We start from the raw sequence: 21,950 nt of genomic DNA, 5'->3' as shown, positions 1-21,950 counted from the left end.
TTAACTCAACAAAAGTAAACACAAGTTAGAAAAAAACTCTTCAAAAAGCCTACAACTTATTCGACAGTATCTGTACAAGAGAAGTACTCAGTCTCTGCCTTTTATATTAGGCGTATGCGTATATTACTGAAGGTCTGCGCCTATTCTCAGACCATTAACTTTGAAGACCAATATAACCATTTACTGCCTGTGCCTGCCCACTGCTTCCTGCAATAGATAGAAGAGATTCCTATTTCTTGTCCAGGTGACAATAATTTCACCAGACAGGTAAAACCTTAAACTGGAATATAGACCCCAACACAATGCTCACAAGGGTTCTAGACTTCCCCCACTTAACAGAAAAAAGGTGTTTTTATTTCTTTCTTTCTGATGTTGAAAATGTACTGTTATTTCCTGTCTGATGTCCTGTCACCAGCACTGGAAGTAAAGGAAAATCTCTCCAATGGAGCTCGGGATAGTAGTAGAACCAGATAAGGTTTTGGATCCTTCCCCACTCTAAAACTAAGGAAAAAAAATTAATTCCTGGACGTGTTTGGAGAAACTATTGTCACCGGAACAGGAAGTGAAGATTAAACTGCCCAACAGAGTCCAGGATAGTAGTAGAACCCAACAAGCTATTGGATCCTTCCCTGCCCTATCCCAAAAAAAGTTTTGCCTGGACATAAACTTTAAGATTGAATGCTATGTTGTGCAAGTATAAGTATAAATGTTATGTAAGTATAATAGCTTCTAGTTCTTGTTATTACTCTAGAGCAGGGATGTCAAACTCAATTTCATCCTGGGCCGCATAAGCATGATTGCCCTCAAAAGGGCCGGTTGTATCTGTAAGATTAGATGTCCAGCGCATCCCCTCCCCTTACTTTAGATGTCAAGAGCCACCCCACCATCAGAAGTTGAGTCTATCACTCTCCCTTACATCACAGTGCACCCCTTTCCTTATGCTGCTGCTGGGAAGAAGCTGGATGCATTGCTTGAAAGCAGAAAGTAGGGGTCTGGAGAAGGACCAGAGAATGGCTGGAGCTGCAGGAGAGGTGCGAGGGCCACATGAAATGGCCTGGAGGGCCGGATTTGGCCCGCGGGCCTTGTGTTTGACACCTGTGCTCTAGAGTGTAAGCTCTTATACAGTGGGCTCCCATTCCTATCAAGATTTAGCTTTTTATGCTTCGCTAACCAGTTGTATAAGCTTATGAATTTATGTATGCCATATGGTGATATAAACATCATGACATGTGATACAAATATATATATATATATATATATATATATTATATATTATATATATATTCCCTAAACAAAAGTCTTTTACTTTGTTTACAGCACTATGTGTAGATGTATATCGCTCTAACATGGTCTTGAATATTTATATACAAGCGACAATTATTTAAATGAACCCCCAGAGTCTTCTTCTCCTAGATGAATTAATTAATGTTCATCACAGGCTCCAGGGAGATCATTCAAACGTAACACAAAAAAATCAAAGCAAAGTGATTAGCGAATATGAAGTTCAGTCAAAATAAAGAAACAGGTATGGGGGAGACGGCATGAAATTCCTCCTAAGAAAAGATATTTATAGAAGGCTGGCGTAAAAAAAAAAAAAAAAAAAAAAAAGTCAAAGCACTGCCTGAAGTCAAAATGCATTAAAGAGACAACCATTAAATAATTATGATTTTGAAGAAATGTAGTTTAAAAATAAGGAGGAACCAAAAACATATTTAGTGGAATCAGATCTGAAAACGTCCCTGACTGCTTATGTAATGATTGAATAGAAGGTGCATATACTAAGGGCAAATGTCTTCAGAAACAGGTCATTGATCTTGTCCACTGATAATGAACTGATGGGCCTTTGATCTACTGGCCACCAGTAACCCTTCTGGTTGCGAGATGTCCAGCTGGACACTGGCTCAATTACCCCACTCTATTGAAAAAAAAAAAACAAAAATGTTTGCTGGGTTCATACACCAGAGCAGATAACAGCGATTCCTATTGGCCAGCACTGGCACACAGAATCGCTATGCTCCATGGTGGAAGACCTGCAGAGAGAAGGGGAGAAGAGCAGGGAACTCAAATCCCCGAACTGCTACACCGGCTGTGTGGGCACCGACAGCTCAGGGATCAGGGGGGGGGGGGGGGTGTAGGGTTCACCATTTCATTCTTTCTGAAAAGGGGAACAAACCCTTTAACGTGTACCAGTGCCTGGACTATGAACAATATTTACTGTACATATTCTTAACAAGCAGTAAGAGCTTAAAACCAAGCCCCCCTGACCTCTCTAGGTGCTGGTAAACAAAAATTGTCACTGTAAATGCATTTTTTAATCCTTTTCCCCAGGGGACAAAGTGCATGTTCTAAAATGGTTGGTAGGGTAGAATGACCCCTAAAGCCACCATGGTCCAACTACACTGTTCTGAAAGAGATGAATAATTAGTGTTGATTGACAGCACTTGTTTCTAGCACTGGGTCATTGCATAACCCATGCAGAGAGAGGTGTGCTCACAGCAGCGGGGATGGAAGCAAGCGAGCTTTGCCTGAGATCCACAATTGGAACACCCACAAATTGGGCTTCTGGCTGGGGAGGAACAGATGGGCAGTAATTTGAGAGAAAAAGATGGGATTTACTCTACATTCATTCAGCATTTCTTCATAAAAGCAAACATGGGTATTTCTAAAATGTAAAAAGCAGCATTTGCTTTTATTGCTCATGAGACATCTTCTTTAATGTGAAGTTATTGATTCTCCAAGCTCCCCAAAGATCAAAACAATGTCCCTTGAATCTGTTTTGAACAGCTTAGAAAAACCTGCTGTGTGTTTACATTAGACGGTTGGTAGCCTCCAAGATCTGCTTTCCATAAAAAAAAGCTAAGATTGGTTTAGGACTTGTAGCAAACTGCTTTCATGGACTGTTCAAAATATGTAAATAATTTAGTGTGTGATCTGGGTACAAGTTCATTTTAAAGAGGTTGTAAACCCCCTTAAAATTAAATTTTGAACTAAGCACATATATCTGTAGTGTTTACTTGTCTCTCTCCAAAGCTCTAAGTGTTGTTTCTCTCTGGTGCTTCATTCCTCTGTTTTCAGCATGTGTCACTTCTGAAAAGGTTTCCCGACATATGAGAAAAAAATTGTGACGGTGAGGGAGATAAGCACACAGCTTGTTTATTCAGCTCTGGATGTTCCTTTGTTCCTCTGCCTATGTAGAGGTGGTGTGTCCCTTTCCTCCAGTTAGCTCTCGCACAGTGTATACAGTAAAGAGCTGTAACTGCAGCTCTCCACCCCCTTCTCTGTACTCCTCACACTCTCCACCCCCTTCTCTGTACTCCTCACAGATGCAGAAGGACTTTATCACAACTCTTTTGAAGGGTTGTAGACAAGAGAAGACTGCATATAAAAAAGTAAAAGTTATGTAGGAGGATTTGTTTCATCTCTGTGTATCATCCGAAGCTATTTACTTCACTTGGTATATGAGAGGGCTTACAACCACTTTAAGGCATGCCAGCTAATGCAGGGCAGCAAAAAAATTGACCCAGGGGGATAGGAAGTATAAAAGCAGCCCTGGAGCTGCCACTGATGTCTATTTGAACATATCAGTTCTCACCTAAATAATGCTGCCCGAGTCACTGGCTGAAACTCAACATGCTAATTTAAGATACCTTTACTCTTCACTGGCAGCATGCTTTTCAATAAAGGTTGCTTGTAGTTTCCTCCAGGGGAGTGTGCAAGAGAGTTACAAGGCAGAAGTACAACTTGTAGCTGATTTTCACCCCATAACAGGAAGTGCATGAATAAGGACATTCATGGCAGGATCACCATTTTTTTCTAATTAATGCAGATTGATAAACACTCACAACATCTTCAAATCCCAATAACCACTTGCCGACCTCCCCATAGCAGATTTCCTGCTACAGGTGCTGCCGCGCTGTGCTGAATCACATATACAGTGCATCTGGAAAGTATTCATAGCACTTCCCTTTTTCCACATTTTTTTATGCGACAGTCTTATTCCAAAATGTATTACAAAATTCTACAAACAATACCCCATAATGACAACGTGAAAGATGTTCGAAATCTTTGCAAAGTTATTAAAAATAAAAATGAAAAAAATCCCATGTACATAAGTATTCACAGCCTTTGCGCAATACTTTGTTGAAGCACCTTTGGCACCAATTACAGCCTCAAGTCTTTTTGAGTATGATGCAACAAGCTTAGCACATATATTTTTGGGCTGTTTCTCCCATTCTTCTTTGCAGGACCTCTCAAGCTCCATCAGGTTGGATGGGGACTGTCAGTGCACAGCCATTTTCAGATCTCTCCAGAGATGTTCAATCGGGTTCAAGTCTAGGCTCTGGCTGGGCCACTTAAGGACATTCACAGTTATCCTGTAGCCCTTCCTTTGTTATCTTGGCTGTGTGTTTAGGGTCGTTGTTCTGTTGGAAGTTGAACCTTCGCTCCAGAGCACTCTGGAGCAGGTTTTCATCAGGGATGTCTCTGTACATTGCTGCATTTATCTTTCCTTCGATCCTGACTAGTCTCCCAGTTCCTGCCACTAAAAAACATCCCCACAGAATGATGCTGCAACCAACATGCTTTACTATAGAGATGGCATTGGCCAGGTGATGAGCAGTGCCTGGATTCCTTCAGACATGACGCTTGCCATTCAGGCTGAAGAGTTCAATCTTTGTTTCATCAGACCAGAGAATTTTGTTTCTCATGATCTGAAGTTCCTTCAGGTGCCTTTTGGCAAACTCCAGGTTGGGTGTCATGTGCCTTTTACTGAGGAGTGGGTTCTGTCTGGCCACTCTACCATACAGGCCTGATTGGTGGAGTGCTGCAGAGATGGTTGTCCTTCTGGAAGGTTCTCCTCTCCACCAGTCCTGGTGGTTCTAAACTTCTTCCATTTAGGGATGATGAAGGGCACTGTGCTCATTGGGACCTCCAATGCTGCAGAAAGTTTTCTGCACCCTTCTCTGATCTGTGCATCAATACAATTCTGTCCCAGAGGTCTAGAAACAATTGTTTGGACTTCATGGCTTGGTTTGTGCTCTGACATGCACTGTAAACTGTGGGACCTTATATAGACAGGTGTGTGCCTTTCCAAATCATGTCCAATCAAATGAATTTACCACAAGTGGGCTCCAATCAAATTGCAGAAACATCTCAAGGATGATCAGTGGAAACAGGATGCAGCTGAGCTCAATTTTGAGCGTCAAGACAAAGGCTAGGAATACTTGTTTACATGGGATTTTTTTGTTTTTTATTTTTAATAAATTTGCAAAGATTTAAAACAAACTTCTTTCACGTTGTCATTATGGTGTTTTGTTTGTAGAATTTTGAGGAAAATAATGATTTGAATCCATTTTGGAATAAGGCTGTAACATAACAAACTGTGGAAAAAGTGAAGCGCTGTGAATACTTTCTTGATGCAATGTATATACGTGATTCTGCACCTCCGGGTAGGGGGCACGCTGCTTCTGCTGTGATTTGTCACAGCAGAAGCTGATCAGCGGGTGCCAGCCAATCGATGTCCGCTGGCACCCACCGATCATCAGCAAAACACATATGGATGGAGCTCTACCTATGAAAACAAGGCAGAGCTCCGTTCTGACAAGGGGAAGTAATGGATTTTCTTTCCCTGCAAAGCAGGGAATAAATTCCATCACTTCCCTCAGTAAACGCACCACACACTGTACACAAAAAAGAGTGGCTAGGCACACATGGTTTCCCTAGATGTTTAACCCCTTCCCAGCCAGTGTCTAAAGTACAGTGATAGTGCATATTTTTAGCACTGATCACTGGTTCTCACAAAGTGTCAATTAGTGTCCGGTTGTCTGCCGCAATATCTCAGTCCCGCTGATTGCTGCCATTACTAATATTTATATATATATATATAAATCCAGTATATATCCCATAGTTTGTAGACGCTATTACTTTTGTGCAAAGCAATCAATAAACGCATTTTTTTTTTTTTTTTTACCAAAAATATGTAGCAGAATATATATTGGCTTAAATTGATGAAGAAATTAGATTTTTAAAATTTTTTTTATTGTATAAGTTTTAAAGCAGAAAATAAAAAATATTGTTTTGTTTTTATTTAAGTATTCAGTCTTTTTTGTTCATAGTGCAAAAAATAGACACAGTGGTAATCAAATACCACCAAAAGAAAGCTCTGTTTGTGGGAAAAAAAATACATTTTATTTGGGTACAGCGTTGCCTCACTGCACAATTGTCAGTTAAAATAAGGCAGTACCATATAGCAAAAAATGCCCTGGTCATGAAGGGGGTAGATCTTCCGGAGGTCAAGTGGTTAAAGAAGAATTCCAGGTATGTCATTTTTTACTTAGTCACAATGGTCTAGCTTGGACCAATGTAACTATGTATATACTATACCTATGGGATCCCCCTAGAAGCTGGATATCACTGTAGTAGATGCACCACTAGTATAGTGACTTCCAATATTTTCCGGGTCCTGTGCTGAGCGGCTGCCCTGCTGCCTCTCCACCTTATCCAATTTACACAATGGGGACATTGTAGTGGAGGAAAGGCGAGTCTTGTGTAGGCTGGTGGATTTTTACCCATCAAATTTATTCCAGGTCGAGTTAAGAGATTGGCAATATTTTAACGAACGTCAACTTGAGTAATCAATACCTACCCAATTCAAACTGTGCTGAGAGGTTTCCACATGTTTGCCGAATTTCCTCGCTGCTCCAGCCCAGAGGATAGAGAGCACAGCCAGATCCAATCAGCAGCCCTATGTGGAAAAAAAAAAACATAATAAGTATGTTTCTTATAATACTGTTAATTTGGATAAAATAACTATTTCTAGATAAATTACAGAAAAGCCATAGTTGCTTTTGATCTCTAAGTATAAACCACCTAGTCACACACAATACAATTAGATTGTACACGTTGAATTATCTACTGACAAATATAAATGTAAATATACCTTACAATTAAAATTTTAGAAAAAAAAGTTCACTTTAGAACGTGGTGCGGGAAAGGCAGTATTAAAAATGAATGGGCTGTGAAATATCACTGCAGGGGAACACACAGGAATCACGCGTTCCTGTGCGATTCTGGTGTGAACCGGCCCTGAAAAACAACACGGCAAGGTGTGTGGACACTTTCTCAATCTGCCTAAAGCTAAACCCCAGGAAGTATCTATTTTTTGGTTACATCTAATTCTCCGTAGCTCACATCCAGAGGGCTAAAAATCACTGTGATAGCCTGTGCTACATTCAGTCAGTACTGGTCTCTTCTTGATGCTGTCTTATGGCCCGTACATACGATCCGAATATCGCACGACAGATCATACGACTTTTTTAGCTTAATAGTCGCAAGTAGAAATTGAATAGGTAACTAAAGTCACGAAAATTCTCGTACGACAGAAAAAAAAATCGGAAGCGATGTCATGTGTTGTAATGTATTTGTATTGTATTTTCGTACGACAACTATACTGACTAAATGAAAATCGTACGATCTGGTATCGTACGAGGAAAATTTTCGTGCTTGTCCGATCAAAGAATAATATCGGATGAACTGTCGTGATCGGCTCTCGAAAGAAGTGTACACACGATTGGAGAAACACACTACAGTCCATTTAACATGGTTTCCTATGGATGTAGGTCACATCTGTGCATTTTATGGAAAAGGCCAGGGACGTTTTTCTGGTTTTTGGTTCCACAGACTTCAATGGATTAAAAACGTGTATTGAGAAACACAAAATGTATCTGGCATATGCAAACTGCAACCTGCATAGATGTGAATCAGGCCTTAATGATTGCTGCCTGTTTACTGAACACAGGGGATCACTCAACATTCAGAGAATAGTTTTTTTCAATAAAAATAAGCACATTCTCTGACTGGACAAGGGAGAAGGGGGCAGATGATGTCACAATCGCTGCTTCGTCCAATCAGAGAATGCCTTGTAGCCATTAAAAAAATGACAAGACGTTCCCTGAATGGTGGAGGTGCTCAGTGAACGATCCCCTGTGTTCAGTATACAGATGGCAAGTCGCTTAACCGCTTCCCGACCGCCTCACGCATATATACTGCGGAAGAAGGGCATGTACAGGCAGATTAACGTACCTTGTACGTTGCCCTTTAAGAGGCGGCTTGCGGGCGCACACCCACCGGGAGCTCCGTGACTGCGATCGCGGGCCCGATGTCCGCAGGGATACCTGCGATTGTCTCACGATGAAGAAGAACGGGGAGATGCTGATGTAAACAAGCATCTGCCCGTTCTGCCTAATTACACTCTCACTGATCACCGCTCCCTGTAATCGGGAGAGGTGATCAGTGTCATGTCACACACAGCCCCTTCCCCTCACAGTTAGAATCACTCCCTAGGACACACTTAACCCCTACAGCGCCACCTAGTGGTTAACCCCTTCACTGCCAATGACATTTTTACAGTAATCAATGCAATTTTTTAGCATTGATCGCTGTATTAATGCAAATGGTCCAAAAATGTGTCAAAATTGTCCGATGTGTCCGCCATAATGTCGCAGTCATCATAAAAATCGCTGATCGCCGCCATTACTAAAAAAAAAAAAAAAACTAAAATCAATAAAAATGCCATAAAACTATCCCCTATTTTGTAGACACTATAACTTTTGGCAAACCAATCAATGGCGTCCCTAGGGGGGGCCAGAGGGGGCCCTGACCCCCCCCCCCCCCAACATTAAGCTGTGCCCCACCATGTGCCCCCCCCCAATAAAAATTTTTTTTTTTTTTTTTACAAAAAATCAATGTCTAAGAGGGAGAGAGTCCCCAGTCATGCAATGCAGGTGGTTACACTGTAGTGGGCCAGCATTTTGAGATTTTTTGCAGTCAGCAAGGAGGCGACCTCACTGCCTGTCAAACGCCCTCTGGAATGATTTTTGCAGTACAGTACATATGAACAAACCCTTCCACACATCTACCTCACTGCACAGCCAGGTTGGTGACACACTTATTTCCTGGTGCACAAATTCAGCTTCCTGTGTTGGCAGGGGGTGAGGAGGCGACCCCACTGCTTATTAAACCCCCTCTGGTGAGTGTTCTGATGTATAACAGCACATATGAACAAGCCCTTATATACATTGCAGCTACAGGCATCATCCAGATACCATCTTTTTCAGAGGGCAATTCTGTGCACCGTAAGAACAATCATAGCGGCAGTTACTGACCCCACATCTCTCCATAAAGAGGACCTGTCATGCACTACTCCAAGGGATGTTTACATTTATTGTAATAAGAATAACAGTGTTCAAAAAATTTTATTCAAAGAGAAAGTGTAAAAAAAAAAGTCCAATAAAGAATAAATAAAAAAAAAAAGTAACACGCCCTTTCCCGGCGTGCTTGCGCACAGAAGCATACGCATACACAAGTCACGCCCAGATATGTAAACGGCGTTCAAATCACACATGTGAGTTATGGCTACATGCGTTAGAGCAAAAGCAACAATTCTAGCCCAAGACCTCCTCTGTAGCTCTAAACATGTAAAAATTAAAATGTCGCCTATGGAGATTTTTAAGTACCGAAGTTTGGCGCCATTCCACAAGTGTGCACAATTTTAAAGTGTGACATGTTAGGTATCTATTTACTCAGTGTAACATCATCTTTCACATTATACAAAAAATTGGGCTAACTTTACTGTTTTTTTAATTCATGAAACTGTTTGTTTTCCCCAAAAAACGTGTTTGAAAAATCGCTATGCAAATACCGTGTGACATAAAAAGTTGCAACAACTGCCATTTTATTCCAGAGGGTCTCTGCTAAAAAAAACAAACAAAAAAAAACATATATAATGTTTGGGGTTTCTGAGTAATTTTCTAGAAAAAAAACAATGATTTTTACATGTAGGAGCAAAGTGCCAGAAGCGGCCCGGATGGGAAGTGGTTAAAATGTTGGAAATTATACTGTACATACGCACTGTTTTATCATATCCACCCTTATGTATTATGTAGTATTTGGTGTACAGTGACTTGCAGATGAATTTGTGCTTTGACAGTTACAGAAAGGCAAAATACACAGAACATTGACCTGTCTTCCAAATCCATGGAAGAAGCAATAAGACAGTCACCCAACAGACACAGATGGCAGTAATTACTCTTACATGAGTTTCTGCATGATGGATGAAGCCAGAAACTCGGGCCAAGAGACAAGCAGAAGCCCACAATCTCTAATTTGCCAGAGCCAAGATGGAATACTTAAGATGCCCCGTACAACACTGAGAAATGTGCCATCCAAACAGCAGCATCTGTTCTGTGCCATCACCAGCACAATACAACTTGTGCACCCCACACGTAGAACACGCTGGATCATGAGACACCCAGATCACAGCTTCAATGCCAGTCAAGTGAGACCGCCATCACCTAATGAACTGTGCAAGGCTCTGCTTCACCACGCACCAAACATCAAAGATAATTAGAAATAATTATGTCAGTAAGTGTGAGGCGCAGCAGAAAATAATTGCACCATGAGATAAGAAGTGAATTAAAGTAATCTCTCCATCTTTTTTCCAAGATGCCGGGAGGGAGTCAGCTTTTTAGATTTTGTTTCTTTTTGCTGGATATAGAAGTGTGGCAACTGTTTCCCAATCTGTTCACTTTTCAGTAGTGAACTTTAAGGCCTTGCTCACACAATAAGGATGCGTCACAGCGCACACTTTTGCTGCGTGTCCCTGCACACCATGTTTCCTGCAGCCTATTCATTTCAAGGGGTTGCCCAACATGCTGGAATGTGCAAAAGTACTTCAGACACCATTTTCTAAAAATCAGGCTGCACCAAGCCACATGGTACTGCGGTACCATGCATTTTGGTGGCCAGGAACGCACCCGTGTTTGGTAGATGTGTTGGGGTGTCATTAAGAATTAATGGCAACCATGTGCGTTTGCAAAAGGCAGTACATTTCCATGTAGTGCAGAAAAACAAGTGCTTTTGAGCGCATAAAGCAGTCATAAACACCGCTTGGTCATTTGTACCTATAGGTAAGCTTATACTATTTAGGAGATATTCACAATTTCTTCAGCTGGTGATGTCACCGCCGCATGTACACTGCATTTTGAAGTGAGGGCACAGTGAATGTGCCATCAATCCAGAGTGCTGTACCGCAATCATGACTCCCATGTGTGGGAGTGAAGTCATTGGGGCTTGCCCATTCAAATGGCTGGCGTCTACAAACCTGCAAAGAGATTCGGGTGAAGATGGAAGCCCTGATGAGAGAAAAAAAAAATCCCTATACTTAAAGGGTAACTCCACTTTCGTGGGGAAAAGAAAATAGCAAATAAAGAAAAAATATAGTGCATATAACTGCGACACTAATCATATTGTAATTGAATGTTATTAAAAATTACCTTTCCTTTTCAATTTGAGCCCGCTGTAATTTTCTGAGAATGCAATGCAATATGCAAACCTGGAGTTCTGTATACAGAATGTGTACTGACCACGCCCCAGAAACATAATTTCCTGCTTGCCTAAGATACAAGTCAGATTAAAGGCATCCCCTGCAACAAAAATGTCATTTTTGGAGAGATACTTTCAATAGGAACATGTCTAAAGGGATGCAGGCCCTGCAGATTTCCTCATTAGTGCTCTGCAGCTGCACACCTGACAGTTAATTATGAAACCACTCCCATTAGACCCACTCAGAACAGAGGCACAGACAAAGAGGGATTTCTTCAGAAAAAACAAAAGGTAGGAATCTGCAACAAAGTTTGTTATAATCCTTGCAATGTACATAGATCACCCAGAGGGGAATGTTTTTTTTCTCAACAAAAGTGGAGTTACGCTTTAACTATTCTGAAGCCACTGATGTCCAATATGCAGCAGCGCCCTCTGTGTGCAGGAGAAAGCTATCAATGGCTGGAAAATGCCTGGGATGTGATGTCACCCATAGACTTACTATGGGGACCGGACTGGAGAAGAATGTATAGTAATTTTTTCTCTACAGGGCTAGATAGACTAGAATCAGAAAATGGCTGGCGACTCGGATGCTCTTGAATAAAAATCCTTTATTTGGTTACATGGGTACACGGGTACAGGCTACGCTGACGCATTTCGGCTAAGAAGCCTTCATCAAAGCATGATGCTTTGATGAAGGTTTCTTAGCCGAAACGCGTCAGCGTAGCCTGTACCTGTGTACCCATGTAACCAAATAAAGGATTTTTATTCAAGAGCATCCGAGTCGCCAGCCATTTTCTGATTCAAGTACTGCATTTTGGGGCCTGAACGTCCTGGCTAGAGCACCGGTTCACTGTTCATAGATCATCATATTGGCAGTGGAGCTGGGGTATCATTTTGCTTTTCTAGATAGACTAGGCTTAGAATGTGGCTGAGAGTAGTTAGTTTGCCTTTGCCTTGACTTCCACTTGAAAGACTTCAGTACCACTTTAAAGCAGAAGTACAACCAAAGCTTGTCTGCCTGTACTTCTCCTGTGGCTCACAGGAGTGCAGTCCCTGCCCAGTGTATATAAGGCCTTGGGTTAGGTTCAAATCTGTGCGGGTGGTTCCCGCTCCAGGTCCACATCTCTTACCACAGCTGCAACCACCCACACAGAAAAATGCGTTGGATGTGTGTGGGTGCCATTACTCTTATTGGCACACCGCACGCACAGGCCATTGCACCACACTGGAAACTGCACCGTACTTGCGATTCCTGTGTGGGCTGCAATTTCTAAAATGCTGCAGGGACCTTTTCCCTACACTTCCGGAGACACGGCAGCTCCTTCAAATGAATGGGCTGTTGTGTTTGTGCAAAACGCGGGTCGCAGAGATGTGTGAACCTAGCCTTAGATAAATTTTAGGGCTGATAGATATCTGGATATCATATAGTCTGAACACTTATGCTATGTACACACGATAGGATTTTCTGACAACAAAACCATGGATTTATTTCTGACAGATGTTGGCTGAAACTTGTCGTGCATACACACGGTCGCACAAATGTTGTCGGAAATGATGTACATCAAGAACACGGTGACGTACAACGCATATGTCGAGACGAGAAAAATTAAGTGCAATAGCCAGTGCGGCTCTTCTGTTTGATTCCGAGCATGCGTGGAATTTTGTGCGTCGGAACTGTACACGATCGGAATTTCCGACAACGGATTTTGTCTGAAAATTTGAGAACCAGCTCTCAAATTTTTGTTGTCGGAAATTCCGACAACAAATGTCAGATGGAGCCTACCCACGGTCGGAATTTCCGACAACAAACTCACAACCAACATTTGTTGTCGGAAAATCCTATCGTGTGTACATAGCATTACTCTGTATGTATAAGAACTGCCACGTACAGAGCATTATACTCCAATTTATCTACATAGTCTGGAAGTCTGGTTCAGAAGCAGAACATCTAAAACAGACATTAGTGTTTTGGCCTCTTGTTTTGAGAGGCAACTTACCCAAATAAACCATAGTGTTGATGAATGTGTTTTTCTTTTCTCTTTTGGTACAACACAGCTCTGGTTTTACATGTATAATGTCATATCAAGGTTGCACCCTAAACTCCGAAAATAGCAGCTGTGGAGGCCCGAGCATTTATAGAACAGGTGTCCAAACAGCTAGTCAGCGGGGATCCATGGGGAATGGAGCCTCAATGCAGACATTTTTGCCACGTAAAGGAATTTCCTAAATACTTGCCGAAAACCCTTGCAGACAATTTATGGTACTCTTCAATGATTTAAAAACATCATATAAGCCTAACCTTCAAAATGTAACATTTTGTAGAAACTTTCCCATTCCTGGACCTACAAAGTGTTGACATTCAGGTGAGCTAGCTCAAGGCATTAATGCTGCAGACTATCCAAACGTCTTCTATTTTCTGCTGTAGTGCAGGTTTAGTTTGATCTTGTAAAAAAGATAATAGCTCCACATCAATAGATCAGGGACATCGTTGCAGTGTTACAGGTGGTTCATAAAGGAAGGGAACTACAGAGAAAATATGTCATAAGTTAAATATAGAAACGGATATTATTTGTTGTCAAGCCTGTTACTGTGAGATTAAAAACATCTTTCTATAACTAGGTCTCCTGGAAAATGTATACGCGGGCTACTGTATATTGCTGTTTAAATATATCTCAGACAAGGCTGAATTATGTTTGTGGCTGATGGCTCAGGAAAATGTCTTCTGCTGTTATTACCATTTATTGGAACCTAAAGGTATGACCCTGCGATACTGGCATAGCCGCTAGCCACCATGGATCGGGGTCTCCAGACTTTCTATACAAAGGGCAAATTTAATGTTCTTCAGACTTCAGGGAGTCCAGACTGTGGCTATTGGGAGTAGAAAAGGTCCCAACATCAGTGGGAAAAATAATGCCCCATTTCTTCATTGGAAGGTGAAGGCAGGATGTTGGGGCACAACCATCATTGGTGTCAGTGGGAGGAATTGTGCCCTATTGTTGGTGTCAGTGAAAGGAATTGTTCTCTATGGTTGGTGTCAGTGGAAGGAATTGTGCCTCATCATCGCTATCAGTGGGAGGAATAGTGCCCCATTGTTGGTGTCATTGGCAAGAATTGTGCCCTATCATTGGGCCCCATTGTTGGTGTTATTGGGAGAAATTGTGCCCCGTTGTTGATGCTATTGGGAGAAATTGTGCCCCATCATTGGTGTCATTGGGAGGATTTGTGCCCCTTCATTGGTCTCAGTGGAGGGGGGGGGTAGTGCCCCATAGTTGGTATCGGTGGATGAAATAGTGCCCCAGGGGCCAGATAAAAGCAAGCAAAGAGCCACATCTGGCTCCTGGGATGCAGTTTGGGGACCACTGATTTAGATCAGCCTTTCTCAATTTTCTTTGTATCATGGAAGACCCCTTAATTAATTTTCAGGTCTCAGGAAACCCCTATTAATAAATACCACATCTACAGCTCATGGCACACTATTGTGAAATCTATGGGAAATGCTACATTGATGGTCAGTTGGAGAAGACCTTCTTTATTCTGGTGGTCAATGGGAAGAATGGTCCTTATATTGGTGCTTAGGGAGAAGGATGCCTCCCTTACATGGGTGCTCAGTGGCAAGAATGCTCCTTACGTTTGTGGTTAGTAAGAATACCCTCTTTAAAGATATAGATATAATGATCATTGTGTCAGTGGTTACTTATCAGAAAATGCTCAAGGAAGCCCTATCAATCTGTGTGGGAATCTTGTTTGAGCAAGGCTACCACTTATGAACCTTTTGCAGCAAGAGGGTCAAAGAGATTCTCATAATGCTTTGAGTAAATCAATGAGTGGTTGATGTTATCATATAAGGTGCCACAGTGCAGGTGAGTTGAAGGGAATTTCCTGGGTAACAAAATAGTAGTAGCAACCCCTACGCTTCCAGATAGTAAGTATAGCTTTATTCATACAAGGAAAGTGTTCCTGATTGGCTCAGTGTCCTGTTGTTGTTCAGCAAGAGCAGCGTTATGCTTTTTTTCACTTCTTCTGTCTACTTAGATCTTTTTGTGTGGAAAAAAACCTGTAGTTTACAAAGCTCAGTAGCTTAAGCTGTGCTAGTTAATCATACATGAATAAGTCTGTTACAGTACTCGTAGGATCCCTGCTGCGTCTTCCAAGATTCCTTGCAGGTCCTCGCCAGATCCCTGGCAGGGATTTTCAGCATCAACAAGTTGCACATGCTCAATTTGGTGTGTATTGCTAGAGAGTTTTTTTTTCTTGGGAGAGTGCATGTCAGGGCCAATCACCATTGTCCAGGCAGAGGGTCAGGGGTCCTGCAGCCTCATAGGACAATTAGGGGAGAATGAAAACTCCTTCTACGAGCTTAATCCAGACACTGATAGAAGTCACAAGACTGCTCTAACTTCTGATGAGAAAAAGTATTTAGCAGTTTATATTTAATAAAACTTTGGCATTTCCATGTTCTGTGTACTGTGGGAGACCAGATATAGTGAATTCAGGGTCCTGGGTTTAGTAACACTTCAACTGCTCTCTCACTGCTGCCTGCCAAGATCTCTTTCTGACTTGACCATTGTCTTGTCTACAGCCATGTGAACCGTTTCCATACCGTAGCCTTTTTGTTCCAGCCACTCCCCTCGTGAGGCCACCCTGATGACACCTACCTTGTGCCAGTTGAAGCAAAAAAGAAATATGGGACCACAAGGCCTCCTGTCTATTTTACCATCGGGAGCTCTGGAGAACAACTGCCACTTAGACTTTGGCCTCAGGTGAGCCCTCGTAATGTGCCAGGTGGCATTATAACAGTCAGATCAGTAACTCGTTCCTTATTGAATGGCTTTTTCAATCATGGCAGGAATCATCTGCTAAGCTGTCACTTTAGCTAGCCTCTAGTGTTCTGGCAATCCTTTGTCATTAATTAAATGTTAAATTGTTATACAAAGAATGTATATGTATAGCAAACAAATATAAAACATCCTATACACCAAAAAAATAAATAAAATTGATTATGGTATAATCTCTCTTTAAATGTAGTGCTTTTTTCTATAAACTCAGTGTGGCTTTATCTGAGTAATAGCAAGGCATATATAGCCACCTTTTGTCGATCGCTATTTTCCCTTTGCTGCTGCAATCTTAAAACAAACGATCCCTTTATTCACACTCTACTTTTATATCTGCTTATTAAGTGTAAAATTCTGCTCATGTATAATAAGAGGCGCTGCCTGTATGAAGATATGATGATAAGTATCCAACGTAATTGATCTTCATTGAAATCATTATTACCATAATTTGTCTTTTTACTTTCCATGTGCTATTACACGGGACGCACAAACCAATATTTTTCTGTGCAGAAGAAAGAAGAAGAGCTCCCAGGAATAATTATTTTGACATTGTGGACAGAAATGTGTTGCTCTGCTGACAAAAATAAAATCTTATCTTCTTCCATGAACTAAAAAGAGTTTTCTTACAAGCAGACAATACAATTCTAGACAATCTCATGTCTCCAAAGGATTTAAATCACGTGATCCTCAGACATATTCTTCAGAGATTTAATACAAGGACTAGGTAACTGTGTCGGTGCTAGAGGCAGTTTTAACTCATCTCCCTCCATCTCTCCTGACTGTTAAGTAGGATTTTGATGTGAACAGCAAAAAAGTCAGAAAAAAGTGAATATATTGAGAAATAATTATCATTTTTTCCCCATAAGGTGCTTTGAATGAATACAGAAGCAATACTATCTGAAGTGCAGAAAACTAAATTTGTGATACAGTATACTACAAGGCCTTGTTTACACTTGTGGTGGTGGGGGGGGGGGTGATAGGTTGAGCTGTTTTTTAATTGCCCCCAATTACTCCCTTTAACCACTTAAGGACTGGGAGGATTTGCCCCCTTAATGACCAGGCCATTTTTTGCAATACGGCACTGCGTCGCTTTAACTGACAACTGCGCGGTCGTGCGACGTTGTACCCAAACACAATTGATATCCCTTTACTCCCACAAATAGAGCTTTCTTTTGGTGGTTTTCAATCACCTCTACGTTTTTTATTTTTGGCGCTATAAAAAAAAAAAAAAAAGAGCCACAATTTTGAAAAAAAACCCCAATGGGGTTTATTTACTAAAAGCAAATCCACTTTGCACTACAAGTGCACTTGGAAGTGCAGTCGCTGTAGATCTGAGGGGGACATGCAAGGAAAATAAAAAACAGCATTTTTGCTTGTACATGATTGGAAGATAAAATCAGCAGAGCTTCCCCTCATTTCAGATGTTCCCCTCAAATCTAAAGCGACTGCACTTCCAAGTGCACTTCTAGTGCAAAGTGGATTTGCCTTTAGTAAATCAACCCCGATATTTTTTACTTTTTGCTATAATAAATATCCTCCCCAAAAAAATGTAAAAAAAAAACATTTCTTCATCAGTTTAGGCCAATATGTATTCTTTTACCTATTTTTGGTTAAAAAAAAAAAATCACAATAAGCATATATTGATTGGTTTGCGCAAAAGTTAAAGCTAAAAGTAGCCACTGATTACTGTATAAATGTCACTGGCAGGGAAGGGGTTAACACTAGGGGGCGATCAAGGGGTTCAATGTGTCCTAGGGAGGTGTTTCTAACTGTGGGGGGGAGGGGACTGACTGGAGGAGGAGAGAGATTGCTGTTCCTGATCACATATCTGTTTGTTTCTCTGTGGAGCGATCGCGGGTGGCCGGCGTACATCACGGCTGCCGGCCATGTGCATCGGTGTCGCGGGTACGCGCCCCCTATTGCTCTTAAAGTGGCTGACGTACACCTATGGCGATTTGCGCAGCCGTGCCAACCTGCCGCAGTATAATGATGGTGGCTGGTCGGCAAGCGGTTAACCTGCAAGGGGATATGTGCATGTTGCTACATGAAGAAAAGGATTCCAGCTGACGCGTTTGGTGGGCAGTACTGCCCACCAATTGAGCCCTAAGCTGTGAAGGCTGCTGTACAGGGGTATATACACATGCCGAGGCCATGATGATTTGCATTTCTGCGTGCAAAAATGATCTTTCGCGTTTAAAGGACAGTACCGCCCACAGAACGTAATCCATTCAAGTGATTGGGGCGGCTCCACTGAACTATTGTGGTGGTGTGGGCTTTTATGCCGTGTACACATGGGCGGACTTTTCGACCGGACTGGTCCGACGTAACGAATCCGTCGAACAATCCGACCATGTGTGGGCTTCATCGAACCTTCAGCGGACATTTTCTGTCGAAAATCAGACGGACTTTAGATTTAGAACATATTTCAAATCTTTCCAACGGACTCGAGTTCGATTGAAAAATCCGTTCGTCCGTATGCTACTCCGACGGACAAACAACGACGCAAAGGCAGCTATTTGCTACTGGCTAGGAACTTCCTTATTCTAGTCCCTTCGTACATCATCACGTTGAAACGAACAGACTTTTGAACAGACTTTAGTCCGTTCGTGTGTGGGCAAGTCCGGTCGTTCGAAAGTCCATCGTAACTATGTTGAAAGTCCGTCGGACGTTTGATGCTGAAAAGTCCGCCCATGTGTACACGGCATAAGATAGGATAACATGTGGCAAGGAGGGGTCATGACACCTCTTTACCACCCGTTAAGCACCTTCTGAAAAGTGATCTGGAGGGTGATGCAAGTATAAACAAGCCCTAAAGTTGAATTAAAAACCAAAAGTAAGTTCTGTCCACATCAACCAATCCATTTCTGGCTGTCAGTTTTCGACTGTGGATTCAGTGTTTAAGAAAGAAACCTGATTACGGAGGGCATCCACTTCATTATTATATATAGCGATGTCAATTTATGCAGTGCATTACATATATATTGTATATTCACATGAGTCCCTGCCCTCAAGGAGCTTATAATCTAAGGTCCCTAACTCACATTCACATATACACAAACTACGGCCAATTTAGACAGGAGCCAATTAACCTACCAGCATGTCTTTGGAGTGTTGGAGAAAACCGAAGTACCCAGAGAAAACCCAGGCATGTACATGCAGAACATGCAAACTCCATGCAGATAGTGCCGTGGTTGGGATTCGAACCGAGGACCCTAATGCTATTCTTTTTCTCCACTCTCATAGAGAACTTTGGGTCTTCAGAGCTCCTGTACTCCTTTAAAGTGTAAGTTCACCTTTACAGAAAATTTGTAAGGTGAACATACACTGGACTCTGTCCCCATCGCGCCCATCCCGCTAACTTGGAGAGTGACAGTCGTCAATTCTGACACATCGTATCGCCGCTTTACCAGTCAGGGGATTTGAAATCCCTGCGGCTTTCTTTCCTTTTCGCCCACGGTGACAGGACGGGCTACACAGGTTCTGATTGGTCGGTGCCACCCATGTGACGCGCAGACCAATTAGAATGCGCCTAAACGTGCCTTTTGATGAGGTACATTTTGGAGATTAAGCCAAGGGGTTTTCTAAGCCCCGGATCGGTGAGTCATTCTGCTAGTGGGAGAGAGTAGCTTGACAGAGGGATGAGCCCATCAGTCTGCTGCTTTTACTTTTACTTTCCAGTCACAGGGTGTGGGGGAATCTTTAATTGAAAGTGAAAAAGTAGCAGAGAAAGACATAACATGCCTTTAACCTTTGCAGTGCAAGGAGGCACCAATGCATGGGTGGATAATTTCTAAATCCTGAAGTTGGGCTTTATAACTACAGATTATTTATTGGTCTAAACTTCATGTCAGGACTCACATCTGAACCTGCAGGCTCTGCTGTGTCTGGCTGTATCTCTTCCTGCTGAGCCACCTGAGACGCTGGACAGCTCCTGCCTGATTCCTTAGACAACCTTGCCTTGTATGTTGTTTCTCTTGAGCCTTGAACTTTTTTCTCCTCCTATGAACTTCCTATTTAAGCTATGTCTTTGCACTTCCCGTTTGACAGATTATTGTGCTCTCTCCAGCCAATATCTTGCTCTTTACAAAACAAATGTGATATGCGCCAAAATGGAAAAACACATGCAATCCGTGTCCTAAATACCAAGCTGTAGTTACTAACTGAAATTATATATAGGATATGTGCGGTTACATACACATATTCTAAATATCTTGCTCTTGTCACCCCTGCTGCCATCCAAAACTTTGCTACTGTTTCTTCAACTATGCTTCTGCTTGATCCCAACCGGCAACCACTTTTTACTGACCTTTGGCTTATTCCTTAACTGCATTTCTGCTTGATCCGAACCTGCAATCACTTGTTACTGACTTTTGACTTGTTTACTTACTATGCTTCTGCTTGATCCCTACCTGGTACATCGGTTACTGGACTCCAGCTTGCCAGCTTACTGACCTCCTGGTGGGGCGATCCTGAAGATCGCAACCTGGTAATAACACACAGCAAAACCCAACTCCACTATAGGAGCTCTGGTAAACACCGGTTAGTACTTAGACCCCACACCTTGGGTGAGCCCGCGTCATCCGCCTGGGTGACCTGCTTGTATACTTATCCTGCTGGTCATTGGATGACTCTTTACTACAATAGCTACTGATCTCCAAGCCTGACCCCTCACGTAAGACTTGTTATTTTGATTTACACTCTGAGGAAGCAGAATTCCTTTTGTGTTAGATACTACAGAACAGCCCGATCTGCTGTGATCCATTATTTTTCTGTCCGATGATGGTTTGGAGCCCAGCTGTTAAGTACAAATAGCCATTCTTACAACTGCTTCCTGTCACTTCTTATATTCCTGAGTGTCAATGACAGCATTTGTGGCTTATTTATTGCAGAATTTTCCTCTCTGAATCTGGCTGAGGTTGCATGCACTTTCAAAATACATGTCTATTACCCTTCTGCTGGAATTTTATATGATATCTAGAAAAAATAACAGGGGCCGATTGACCCACCTTCCAAACATATTAGTGTCAGCGTAATAACATCTTTGTGATGCACCAAGTAATAGATTGAAAAACATTAAGCTGCAATTATTTCTATGTATTTTATAGAAAAGCGATATAAGTACCAAAAACTATATGGATATTACTGTTCTGTAATCCCTTGTACAGATGTACTCAGACTGGGAGAGGGGGGGAAAGCTGTATGAGCCACGTAGATTGTGTTGCTTTGCACGTTGCTTTCAGTCCAATGCTTACAGAACTGGGATGACCTCATACGTATGCTGCTGCTTCCACGTTGTCCATTTAAAGACTGTGCCAGCCCTGGACAAGGTTGTACTGTTAGGATGCCCATAGATGTAGCTAGGGGGCTGATTGATTGAGGAATCCTCCCAGCTGTGCTATTGTATTCTGACAGTGGGGATTCTGCTGCTGATCGAATAATAATATTCCAGCCTTCCTGTTCAACAGAAGTTGATCACTAGATCAACTTCTGTCGAGCAGGAACAGCCATAGATGGATCAAAATTTGGCTGGTCCCTGCTGAACTTGCCAAATTTTGATCCATCTATGGCCAGCTTTAACCGCAATGTTGAGTACAGGAACTGGCTGTGCTGTCTGGCAGGAGTACCTGGATCATAGGATTGGCTGACCTGATATGAAAATCCTTTGGCAGGTAAAAACAGTTCCTATAGATCTATTTCATCTGTATGTTAACTTGCATGGTGTGCGGATTTCACATTTTT

The 21,950-nt window shown here is 42.0% G+C and overlaps 1 protein-coding gene across 2 annotated transcripts in view; it reads right to left on the bottom strand.

Moving 5' to 3' along the window:
• Window positions 1–21,950, bottom strand: part of LHFPL6 (LHFPL tetraspan subfamily member 6) — a 250,560-nt gene that overhangs the window by 25,920 nt on the left and 202,690 nt on the right. For both annotated transcript variants that reach the window (XM_073613272.1, XM_073613273.1), the window contains exon 3: window positions 6,644–6,742. In XM_073613272.1, coding sequence (XP_073469373.1) covers window positions 6,644–6,742 — 99 coding nt within the window. The remainder of the gene's footprint in view (window positions 1–6,643; window positions 6,743–21,950) is intronic.

The sequence above is a fragment of the Aquarana catesbeiana genome, linkage group LG02 (genome assembly GCF_042186555.1).
Source record: "Aquarana catesbeiana isolate 2022-GZ linkage group LG02, ASM4218655v1, whole genome shotgun sequence".
In the NCBI taxonomy this organism is placed as follows: domain Eukaryota; kingdom Metazoa; phylum Chordata; class Amphibia; order Anura; family Ranidae; genus Aquarana; species Aquarana catesbeiana.
This window is presented reverse-complemented; position numbering and strand designations above follow the sequence as displayed.